A 12,238-nucleotide genomic window follows, 5' to 3' on the forward strand; every position below is an offset into this window, starting at 1 on the left:
CCCTTCCCGCCTTGGGGGTGCGCCTTTGAGGAGGGGTCTACTCTCCTGGCATCAGTATGGAGCAGAAGTGGTACTTAAACTCCCAAATCTCTGTCTTTACCCCTACGGATCCAGCAAGGTTAGTCCGGACAGAGTCCGTCCCGTGTGACATCAACAACCCTCTACGAAAGCCACCCCGTTATTCGGACCTGCACATCAGCCAGACGCTCCCCAAAACCAACAAAATCAACAAGGTGAGACTGGGGTTCTGCTGGGTTCAGGCGTGCTGGGTTGAGGCCTTGCCAGATGAGGAGCAGGAGGGAGGAATGTTCTCAAACAGGACTCGGTGGCTTGATCTGGGAGCCTTGCCCTTACTTCCCAGCGCCCCTGGGCTCTCTCCTCATTCTGTGTGGCTTGTGTCTAGGAAAGTTTTGGGGGGCATCCAGCCATCAGTGCAGAGTGAATGTGCCAGAAGTCTGTCTGATTTAGAGAGAGGGCACCTGGCAATGAGAATGAATGAACGTGTTGATGGGGGCACAGTAGGAATGGGAGGAGAGCCTGAGAGGGGATCCTTAGTGGTCCAGGCTCCACCCTCTTTGCTCTGAGCTGTTTCATCATCTGCCAGGATGAGCTTTGCAGAAGGTTCTGCACTCTCTGACACATCTGTTGAATCTAATCACCCCGGGAGAAAAGTCTGTTTCTGAGCTCCTGCTGGAGACCAGGTAGATGGATCTGTGTGGGGGCCCTGAGCTCTGAGCCATAGCCAATCTGGTTGGCTTCTGACTGGTCCTCAGATAGTGGTCAGCAGTGGGCCTTTCTGTGTGTCTTTCTTTCTAACATGGCCTGGAAATTTCCACTGGGGATTTCCTCATTCTTTGTTTGATCTGTGGGTTGGACGACACCAAAGGGATCCCAGGGACACCGAAAGCCTCATGGATGAGGAAGAGGTAACACATGCCAGCAGGTGGTTTCTCAAGCCCTGTGGTGCCTCCGTGCGTTGTGTGGAAGGTGGATAAAGTGTGGGCCAGTCCAAGTGTGTGGACAGTCACCCACCCGGATGAGCGTCTCTGGCCGCTTGACCTCTCCCTGGCAACCATACTCCCCCATTTGTGCCTAAGGCTGGGGAGGGCCTAGCCCCCTCCCTAATCCATTCTCCACACAGCAGCCAGAGTGATTCTTAATGAATGTAATTTGAATCATGCCACCCTCTGCTGAAAAACCCTCCTGTGGCTTTATGTCGAGTGGAGGAAACAGCCAACCCCTTCCTGCAGTCTGCAAGCCTCCATGCACAACTGGTCCCTCCCTCCTTCTCCGACCTCCCTACCAAAGCCTGTATGTTCTTTTTCTCTCTAGCTGTCACCTACTGCACTGGGTCTCCGTCATTCACCATCTGGCTCCTGTGTCATCATCTTAGGACTTGATGATACACTTGGCCTCTGAAGTCAGGCAGACTTGGCAGCCAGTCTTGGCTTCCCCCACTTACTCGTTCTTAGAGTCTCTGGGCAAGTTACTTAATATCTCTGAGCCTCAGCTTTCCTGTGTGTAAAATGGGCATGTTCCAGTTACCCACAGCTGTGCAAACCAACAACCTCAAACTTAGTGGTGGACATCAACAGCTCTTTAATTATGCTTGTGGAGGCTGTGGGTCAGGTATCTAGAAAGCAGTACAGTGGGAATGGTTTGTTTCTGCTTCAGGATGCCCAGGGACTCAACTGGGAAAGGTGATGCAGCTGGGGGCTGGAATCGTCTAGAATAGGGATTGGCAAACTATGGTTCACAGGCCATATCTAGTTCACAGCTTGTTTTTTTGTGTGTGAATTAAGTTGTGTTGGAATAAGCCACATTCATATTTTCTATGGCTGCTTTCAAACTGGAGAAGACAATGGCACCCCACTCCAGTACTCTTGCCTGGAAAATCCCATGGATGGAGGAGCCTGGTAGGGTGCAGTCCATGGGGTCGCTAAGAGTCGGACACGACTGAGCGCCTTCACTTTCACTTTTCACTTTCATGCATTGGAGAAGGAAATGGCAACCCACTCCAGTGTTCTTGCCTGGAGAATCCCAGGGATGGGGGAGCCTGGTGGGCTGCCATCTATGGGGTCGCACAGAGTCGGACACGACTGAAGTGACTTAGCAGCAGCAGCAGCAGCTTTCAAACTACAACAGCAGAATTAAGTAGTTACAACAGAGATCACTGGCTCACAAAGCCTAAAATGTGTACTAATGAGCCATTTCGAGAAAAAACTTGCCAACCCCTGAACTAGAGGCTCCTTCACTCACCTGTCTGGGCTGGGATGAGTCACAGGCTGAACTCAACAGAGGGTCTCTTTGGGAGCAACTACACACAGTCTTGCCTTGTGGCTTGGGCTTCCTCACAATATGGCTGCTTCAAGGTAGTGAGCTCTTCTTACACGGCACCTCAGGGCTTGCAGAGCCCTTCTCATCCAACAAGGTGGAAGCTGCAGAGGCTTTCATAACCTAGCGATATAAAAGCCCCATGCACTGTCTTGGCTTGTCACTAGCCAAGGGCTGTCAGTGTTGGTTCTGCTGTACTGTGCCGGTAGAAACAGTTGCAAGCCTACCTAGATTTGAGGGGAGGAGGCATGGTCCCACTTGTCAGTGGGAAGAGTCCAAGGAATTTGTGGCCACATTTTTAAAATGTCTCCTGCTGAGCAAGAAGAACACCAACCTCAGAGAATGACTGGGAGGATGAAATGAAATAATCCGTGTAAGGCGAGGTACTTGGGAGAGGCTCCTGGCATGTGGATAAGTGTCCAGGAAATTCTAGCTATTTTTATAAGCTTAAATCTTGGGCTTCTAATCACAGTGTCAGGCTGGGTCCACTTTTCCTTTATTTTTTTGGTAAAATATGTAGGTCTCTAGGGGAGGGTCTCCCACTTCCGAAGTTGGGGTGCTTAGGGGGTTCCAGTGGTGAGGCTCCTGGGAAGTAACTATAACCATCCTTTCCTTTATGACCTCTTGAGGGGTGAGTGGCTCAGAGCCATCTCAAGACCTTTCTCTCTGGCTTTACAGACACAGTGAGCCTCTTGGTGTCAGGTGGGACAGAAACATGGGTCAGATAGATCGGTGACTCTGACATTGTTCTGCTTGTCTGCCAGCAGGAGAATTTGATAAGAGAAATAAATTAACCTCTGCTTAGAAAGCAGCTTTGGCATGAAGGTGGACAGGAGCTATCAGAGAACTGGGTTATTTTTTCCCCTTACTTCTCTTCTCACTAGCTTCACACAGATTCTTTCTGTCAGGCAATGATGTGGTTAGTGCAATAGATATCTGAGCCAATTTGGTCTGAAGATTTCCTTTTCGTTGCTCTGTCTCCTCTCTCGTCTAGCTCTGTCAATCTAGCTTCATAAAAACCTAGCCTGTTCACCCAGCCTAACGGTTTGAATGTGCATTTTGGAATCAGAAGGTCTGGGCTTGAAACTCAGTTTCTTCATTCACTCTGACCAAGATCCTTCTGCCTTTGTTGCCCCCTGTGTAAAATAGGCGTTCTAATAGTAGATGTATCGGGGGTTATGGAGAGGATTCGGTGCAGTGATACATGTAAACGGTTTAGTCCTGACACTGGATCCTCAGGGCATGGAAGAGCTCAGGGATGAAGAAGAGAGACAGTGGGGAGGAGAAAGAGGAACAGAAGGAGGAGTAGGAGGAAGAAAAGGGGTGGAGGAGGAGGGAGAAGAAGAGAAAGAGGAAGAGGGAGGAGCAAGAATAGGAAGAAGAAAGAAGAGGCAGGAGGAGGAAATGGAAGAAAGAAGGATGAGGAGGACGGAGGACATGGAGGAGGGTGGGGGGATGGAGGAGACGAAGGAACCGGAGGAGATGGAGGAAGATGAGGCGATGAAGGAGAAGCAACAGCAGCAGGAGAATCTGCCGGCTCCCGAGGGGTCTAGTCTGTAAGGCGCATGCTTTTTACATCAAAGCATCAAAAGCCCCACCTACCTGGGTGTCCGAAGCTGAAGATCTGCCCACTGCAGGGAAGCTTTCTGGAGTGGCTGCCTACTCGCTGTCCTTTTCAGCTGGTTACAAGGAACAGAGCCTCATCTCTGCTAGCTCAGCACGAGGAACTGTCTCTTGGAAGGATTGGGCATGGGGCAATAAGAGAAAGAGGAATCCTGGTTAAGGAGCTTGGGCTCATAAAACTGGACGTAGAGGACAGACTTGTGCTCAGGTCAGCAGCTCAGACCCCCAGCAAGACCATGGCTCACTGTTCTGGTCCTCCATCAGGACAGTGGTCAGCTACTCTTTGTGGGTCCCCTCTGGTCTGTTACTGTTGACAGTTTTCCTCATCCTCTGCTCTCATCTTTTCTCCCCTTCTTCACTTCTGCAGCCGTAGAAGCCCTCCTGCTCCTTGTTACCTTAGCTGATCTGTTGTCTGGCCTGTTGTGGCTCCTCTGTCCCCTTCAACCTCATCTCCTCTCCACCTTTGCTCTGCTTTCTGCTATTATTCCTCCTGGACCCACTATCATAGGTCATTAAGCAGCTGCTGTGATGCCCTGACTTTTGGTCCTGAGTTGGGAGTGGGCTTTGGAGGTCACAAGACAAGGCTGTTTAGGAGACTCTGTTGGGTTGGAAGTGGAGAAGGGCATGGCAATCCACTCCAGTATTCTTGCCTGAAGAATTCCATGGACAGAGGAGCCTGGCAGGCTATACAGTCCATGGGGTCACAAAGAGTCAGACACGACTGAACGACTAACACTACTAGTACTACTTTTGGGTTGGAGGCGGGGACAGTTTCCCTAGGAGACAGTTTCCATGGGAGAGAGAGTTATTATTACTGCCATGTCAAAGTCAGTGCACAGCTGGTCAAAGGGGAACCTGGGAAGTGAACATGCTTCATTTGATTCTCAGAGTCAGATGTGAGGTCTCATTACTTGGTTCAGCCTTCTGTTTCTGCTTCTGGGCTGGAGATGGGGACCTGGGCCACTAACTCTCTGTATAACTCCAGCACATTGCCCCAGTGTCTGAGTCTCGGCGTCCCCATCTACAACATGAAGTGGGGGGCTGGATGGTTTCTGAAGGATGTTTCCACATTTTAGCTGCACTCAGAAAGAGGAATTACACCATTAGCCCTTCCCCGCATGATCTGAGAGAGTCTGAGTTTCCCTCTGACGGAAGACAACCTCCTATTGGGACACAGATCTGGGTCTGGCCCAAGGAAGGAGTTCCCCTCCCGTTTAGCTATTCTGCAGGGGAATGTGGGCACTGTGTACACATTTCTCTTCTGCTGATTCTGTTGATTCACATCAGCCCTGAGCCTCAGATATGAAAGAGACTGAATTCCTGCCTTAACTGTTTCCTCCATAAAGACAACTTCTCCTTGCCTCCCTCTCTTGGTCTCGCCTTCCCTCCTTCCTTCCTTTCCATTCACTGATAGATATAACACTTACTAGCCACCTCTTATGTTTTTGTTCCTGTGCTAAGTTTTGCAGATTCCAAGATAAATAAGGCACAGTCTAGAGGAGGACATAAACCTTTTCTCCCCCCCACCCCTTATCCATCCCTCCCTTCATTTCTTTCTATTTTCCTTCCTCTAGCACACATTTTTCAAGGGACCACAGTGGGAATAGGGAACTTCTAGCCTTGAGGACAAAGACAGACAAGCAAGCTGAGAAGTGATGGTGTTGAAGCAACAGCAGAAACCAAGACCAGTACCAGAGCAAGCTAGTACCAAGCAGGGCCATTCCCAGGAGGAGGAATGTGCTGACCTGGTTGGTTGAGTGGGAGGTCAGGGGAGCTTCTCGGAGGAGGGGCAATCTGAGCTGCATTTTGAAGAAAGAGTAGGCGTCTTCCAGGCTGACTGGAGCAAGGCTGGGAAGCTAGTATTAGTCACTCAGTCATGTCTAACTCTTTGCGAACTCATGGACTGTAGCCTGCCAGGCTCTTCTGTCCATGGAATTCTCCAGGCAAGAATACTGGAGTGGGTACCCATTCCCTTCCCTCCTCTAAGAGATCTTCCCGACCCAGGGATTAAACACAGGTCTCCTGCATTGCAGGCAGATTCTTTACCATTGGAGCCACCAGAGGAGCCCGTTCCAAGCAGAAATAATAACATCTCCCAAGCCTTGGAGATGTGAGATAGCCTGGTTTGTGTTGGCAACTGTGGGCCATTTGATGTGACTATGGCAGTCGTTGTAGGAATGAGAGAAGAGGAAGTGATGCAAGCCCAGGTCCAGCCTGAATGTGTGCATCAAGAACCGGCATTTTCATTTAAACATGCTCTGTCATTTGAGCATGATCTGTATGCCTAGCGGGACACTGTTTTTAGCACAAACCTTTATGCTTTTTAAATAAGGCTAATGTTTTTTTGCAGAGCATCTATGGAAACTTCTTTGCCCATCTATAAGTAGAAGTTCAAAGAAGAGAGTCTTGCTAGGATGGATAAATGCCTGACTTTCATTTCCCCTTATCCTTCTACTGACACGATCAGTTGCTGACTTCCTCTGCAAACCTCCTGTGCCCCCTTTGACTGTGTGGTAGCTTCACAGCCCAGCCACCTAAAACTTAGCCCACATGTCACTGCCTTATTTTTCCTTACATTAACAAGTCTGTTGCCAGGAACACGTAATTACCATTAGGTAAATTAGGATGGAGTAAGGAGGCTGGCCTCCTGATACCTTACTATTAAAATCAGATCAGAATTACCTCCAAGGTGGTCTTGCGTGGAAGGTGGCTGGAATGAACTAGAGCATGACCGTGCCTGGAAGAGGACTCTGTCCAGGGCATGTTTGTAGTTGCTTGATCCACAGGAGCCACAGAGGGTGACAACCTACCTGTCCTTCAGTGGACAGTTGATCAGATAAACTGGGTACATCCGTATTGTGAAATATCACTCAGCAGTAAAAAGGAACAATCCATTGCTGCATGAAGTAACTTGAATGAATCTCCAGAGAATGATTCTGAGTGAAAAGAAAGCCAATCCAAAAAGATTACGTACTGTATGGTTCAATTTATAGAACATTCTTGAAATGACATTATAACAATGAAGACTAGATTAGTGGTGCCGGGGGTAAAAGATGGGGGGGAGGGGTTGTGAGGAGAGAGAAGGAAATGGGTGTAGTTAGAACAGGACAGCATGACGGATCCTTCTGGTAATGGCAACGTTCTGTATCTCGATTGTATCAATTCAGTGTCTGGCTTGTGATTTTGTTGTACCCTAGTTTTGCAAGGTGTTATCATTGGAAAAAACTAAATAAGAATGCATTGTTGTTGTTCAGTCACTAAGTCATGTCTGACTCTTTGCGACCGCACGGACTGCAGCATACCAGGCTTCTCTGTCCTTCACTACCTCCCAGAATTTGCTCAAACACATGTCTATTGAGTCGGTGATGCCATCCAACCATCTCATCCTCTGTTGCCCCCTTCTCCTCCTGCCCTTAATCTTTCCCAGCATCAGGATCTTTTCCAGTGAGTCGGCTCTTCGCATCACGTGACCAAAGTATTGGAGCTTCAGCATCAGTCCTTCCAATGAATAGTCAGAGTTGATTTCCTTTAGGACTGATTGATCTCCTTGCAGTCCAAGGGACTCTCAACAGTCTTCTCCAGCACCACAGTTGGAAAGCATCAATTTTTCATCACTCAGCTTTCTCTATGGTCCAACTCTCACATCCTTACATAACTACTGGAAAAAAGCACAGCTTTGACTGGGATCCCTTAAAACTGCATGCGAATTTGCAGCTATCTCAAATTGAAAGCTTAATTGCAAAAATAAATGCTGTCACAAATACAATTGCTTCCATTTATTGATAACAAAATGCCTTATCCCAGTGCTAGGGATTTAGGTACATACATCACCTTAAACTTCACAACGGAGCCACACAGTGGGTGTTCTCAGCCCACATGAAGGACAAGGAGAGACTGAAGCTCGCAGTGGGGAAGTCACTGATGTGGAGGCAGTATGACCTCATGGGAGTGGAATGACCTCTGGGAAGGGGGCATGTACAACCTGGTCGAGCGCCCACTGGGCCTCCAGATGAGGGATGTCTATTCCCCACCCCCACCCTCCACCCTTCTATGCTCGTTGGTATTTGCTATACTGACTCTGGAGTTTGGCAGGTAAACACACCTGTTGACAGAATCAGATCACACAAAACCATCCTTGGGTACCTGGAGCCATGCTGAGTGGTGGAGCTCTGAGTGATTCAGGGACCAAATTATCCATGTGCTGTGAGTGAACAGGTTAAGGTGCCCCTGAAAATGCTTAACTCTGCCGACTTTGAGAGGTAGGAACCTCTTTCCTGGGATGCTGAGGTTTGCTAGTATTTATTCCCATTTTACAGAGGGCAAAACTGAGGAATGGTGAGGTTAGGCATTTTGTTCAGGATGCATGGGGAAGAGGTGGCTGTGTTCCCCTTTCCCTCACTTGGAATTCTGCTCTTATTACTTTCCTGGGGCTGCAGAAACAAATTACTGCAAACTGGGTAGCTGAGACAAAACCCATCACAGTCTGGGGTCCAGGAGCCTGAGGTCAAGGTGTCAAACAGGGTTGGCTCCTTAGGGAAACTCCACGGGAGAATCCATTCCATGCCCCTCTCCTGACCTTCGGTGGCTCCAGCAGTCCTTGGCATTTCTTGGCTTCTAGAAGCCTGTCTTCACAGCACCGTTTCCTCTGTGTGTCTTTCCTTTCCTATTTTTCATAAAGACACTTGACATGGGAGTTTACGCACCCCACCCCACCCCAAATCCAGGATGGTCCCATCACAATTAGGTCACATACTAAGGTTCTGAGTAGACATGTCTTGGAGGGGAGACAGTATTCAGCCCACTGCATGGATACTGGCCCCACCCTGACCAGCGCCATTCTGAGGATGTGCACACGGATTCTGTCTTCATCATGGCTTTAGAACAGTTTCAAGGGCCAGAGGAGGCTGTGCTGGTTCCAAACGAGATGCGAGCAAAGATGCTGCAGGCTGGCTCTCGCACTCTCTCTTGAGCTGTCAGGCTGTTGATTCTTTAATAAAACACTTGGGAGGAGAGGCGTTAGGATGGGAAGAGCTCTCTGGGCACCTCGGCAAGGGACTTTCCAAAATCAAAGAGGCCCGAGGAGTGTGTCTATCGCCTGCCTGGCTTTCATTACGTGGTAACCTTTCAGCCCAGGCTCCAGGCAGTGGGCTCAAGAGACTGCCTTCCACAGCTGGATGCAATCCAGTGGGGGGTGTGGGGAGGCAGGTGGGACTTTGTCAGGGGGCAGGGGCGTGTCTGGCGGTTGAGGAGGAGGCACTGAGGATGCGGAGGGGGTGGTCTTCCCCAGCAGCTCAGCCTCACTGCTGCAGTGTCTCCGCCTCTCTGCCTGCCCCTGCCCCCACCCTGCCCTGTTTTCTTTCTTCAGGACCACATCCCTGTTCCTTACCAGCCAGACTCCAGCAGCAACCCCTCGTCCACGACATCCTCCACGCCCTCCTCGCCAGCACCCCCACTCCCGCCCAGCGCCACGCCGCCTTCTCCCCTACACCCTTCTCCACAGTGCACAAGACAGCAGAAGAATTTCAACCTTCCAGGTACCTTATGCGCGTGGGAGGTCACGGGGTGAGAAGTCGGGTTCGTGCCAGAGCCGTGTCCAGGCCAGTCCGCGTGAAAGGTGATAGGTTGAAAGCGTATGGATCAAGCCTTACCATATGCAGGGCAACTGCTGCATAGTCCCTTATGTGATCTTTGGAGCAGCCACGAGGTAAGTAGGATCAGCTCCATTTTACAGATGAGGAAACCGAGGCTCAGAAGGTAAGGGGACTCTCAGAGACTCTGTCCTTTGGGAAGCAGCAGCCCGGGGTCTCTACCTAAGTCTGAGTCACAGGGGGAGCCATCTGCTCTGGAGCTGGACATTGCCTTAAGTGCAAACTCCCCGGTGGGCCGGTGGCTAAGACTCCATACTCCCAGTGTAGGGAGCCTGGGTTCAAACCCTGGTCAGGGAACTGGATTCCACATGCTGCAACTAAGTGTTTGCACACTGAAAGCTAATGATCCCACATGCCCCAGTGAAGATTGAAGATCTAAGAAGAACTCAGACCTAGTGCTGCCAAAATAAAGAAGAGCTAAATCAGTTGAAACTGGCAGTGGGATTCTGTGCCAAGGATCTCAGGGCTCACACACCTGAGCAAGGCTGCATTCTGAGTCTGCGCAGACATCAAGGCAGGGCTCCGCAAAAGCGAGCTGGCATCCAGGAGTCAATAGCCAGCTCTCTCATGTCCCTGCCCTGTGACCTCTGGCTTCAGTTTTCACACCTCTGAGAGGATGCTGGTGGACAAGAGGACCCCAAAGGGTCTTCCGGCTCACAAACTCCTGGGCACTCCGCCACTGACCTGAGACCGTTTGCTGGGCTGTGAGACCATGGAGAAGCCCTCGTGTGCAGTGTTCTGGCTTCTTGGACTTACGAAAGGGATCTTTCTCAGCTCTCAGGTGAGACAGACCCGAGTGTCTTCCCACCCCTTCCGGGGCTCAGCCCAGCCCACCTCCTGTTCTCCGACCGCAAGGACACTTCCAGCTCAGCCATATTTGTAGCACCATAGCTGACTTCAAGACAGAGGCTGGCAGGATGAGGTCTGGTTTGATGAACTGGGACCAAAGTCTAGCTCTATGTTGTTCAATATGGTACAGACTAGTCACACATGCCTATTTAAATTTAAATGAATTAAAAATAAATATAATTAAAATTTTAATTCCTTGGTCACACTTGCCACATTCCAAATGCTTGAGAGCCACTTGTGGGTAGTGGCCACCTTGTTGGGCAGCACAGGTGTAGACCATTTCCCACTATTGCAGAAAGTTCCACTGGACAGGGCTGGTCTAGGGGTTGGTTTCCTCTTGAGCCAGAGAGCTTCCTCACAGGGGGAAAGGAAAAAACCCCAGGTCCTCAGTAACAGGTCACACCTCCAAGTCTACCCAGCTGTGAGAGAATATCTGGGAAACAAATGAAGACTCAGCCCCACATTTGGGCAACACCCAGATACATCCACCCGTTGAGCATAAGCTGCTCATGTCAACATGCCCGCTTTGATCTGGGCTGTGTCCGAAGGGATAGAGTGCATCTTAAAGACTTGCATCATGGGGAATTTTTTGGTTAAGTCCAGTCCCAAGGCAGCCTCGTACCGGTGGTGTGAGGGCCCCTCACCTGGCAGCCAGCAAGGACCATAATGGGAATCATCAGCTGGAACCGTCTCAGTAAGTGCCTCCAAGTCAACCAGGCAACAGTGCCCAGCGTTTCCATAGACGCACCAGCACCCCCAGCCATTTCCACTTCCCTGGAAGGAAGTGAATGGGAAAAAAGCCCTTTGATACCCCCTTCACCCCTTTGACCCCTCCCCCCTCAATCTCAGCAGGGAAGAGTCTGGATGCTCTCCTAGAGCTGTTCCACCCCTCACCCAAGATATTCACTTCAGGGCTATTTTCCTTGTAACCATTTGTTGCTTGTTTACAGACAGGGGGCTGGCAAAGGACCTCTTAAGGGGGAACCGTACATCAAAGCACCAACACTCTTTTATCTCTAGGAGACTCTGCTGGCATCTTGAGTTGCCAGGGGTGGTCCCTGTTTCCTTCATCCCTTTAGTCAGAGCCCTGGGGAGGGGTCTTGACCAAATTACTATGCTCGCCTTCCAGCGGGTCTGCATCTACTCCATGGCAGGTCCCAATAGTGCCCTGACCCTCTTTGGGGAGTGGACCAACGGGTCCTCTGGGTGAAGGCGCTTTAGAACAGCAGTGTGAGCCCTGGAACTGGGCTAAGCTAAGCTAAGTCACTTCAGTCGTGTCTGACTCTCTGCGACCCCATAGATGGCAGCCTACCAGGCTCCCCCGTCCCTGGGATTCTCCAGGCAAGAACACTGGAGTGGGTTGCCATTTCCTTCTCCAATGCAAGAAAGTGAAAAGTGAAAGTGAAGTCACTCAGTCATGTCCGACTCTTCGAGACCCCATGGACTGCAGCCTACCAGGCTCCTCCATCCATGGGACTTTCCAGGCAAGAGTACTGCTTGGGTTCAAATCCCAGCTCCATCACTTAATATCTATGTGCTGTTGAGCAAACTGCTGACCTCTCTGTGCCCCTGTTTCCTCATCTGTACAATGGGGATAATAATAGTACCTACTTTGTAGAACCCTCAAAGGGCTCAACATTACCATACATGTGCAGAGCTTAGCAGAACACCTGTCTTGTCCAAGAGCTAACCGAAGGTGAGCTACTTTCATCATTATTAGATTAAACACAAGATTAGCAAATTACAGTGGCTACCACTGCTAAGTTATATGCCCTAACCAGAAT

At 50.1% G+C, this 12,238-nt stretch overlaps 1 protein-coding gene across 1 annotated transcript in view; it reads left to right on the forward strand.

Annotated features, from left to right (window-relative positions):
• Positions 1-12,238, forward strand: part of KSR2 (kinase suppressor of ras 2) — a 348,927-nt gene that overhangs the window by 264,032 nt on the left and 72,657 nt on the right. Inside the window, exons 8-9 of the mRNA XM_040251625.1 lie at positions 107-233; positions 9,323-9,491. Coding sequence (XP_040107559.1) covers positions 107-233; positions 9,323-9,491 — 296 coding nt within the window. The remainder of the gene's footprint in view (positions 1-106; positions 234-9,322; positions 9,492-12,238) is intronic.

The sequence above is a fragment of the Oryx dammah genome, unplaced genomic scaffold, assembly GCF_014754425.2.
Source record: "Oryx dammah isolate SB20612 unplaced genomic scaffold, SCBI_Odam_1.1 HiC_scaffold_12, whole genome shotgun sequence".
NCBI classification, from domain to species: domain Eukaryota; kingdom Metazoa; phylum Chordata; class Mammalia; order Artiodactyla; family Bovidae; genus Oryx; species Oryx dammah.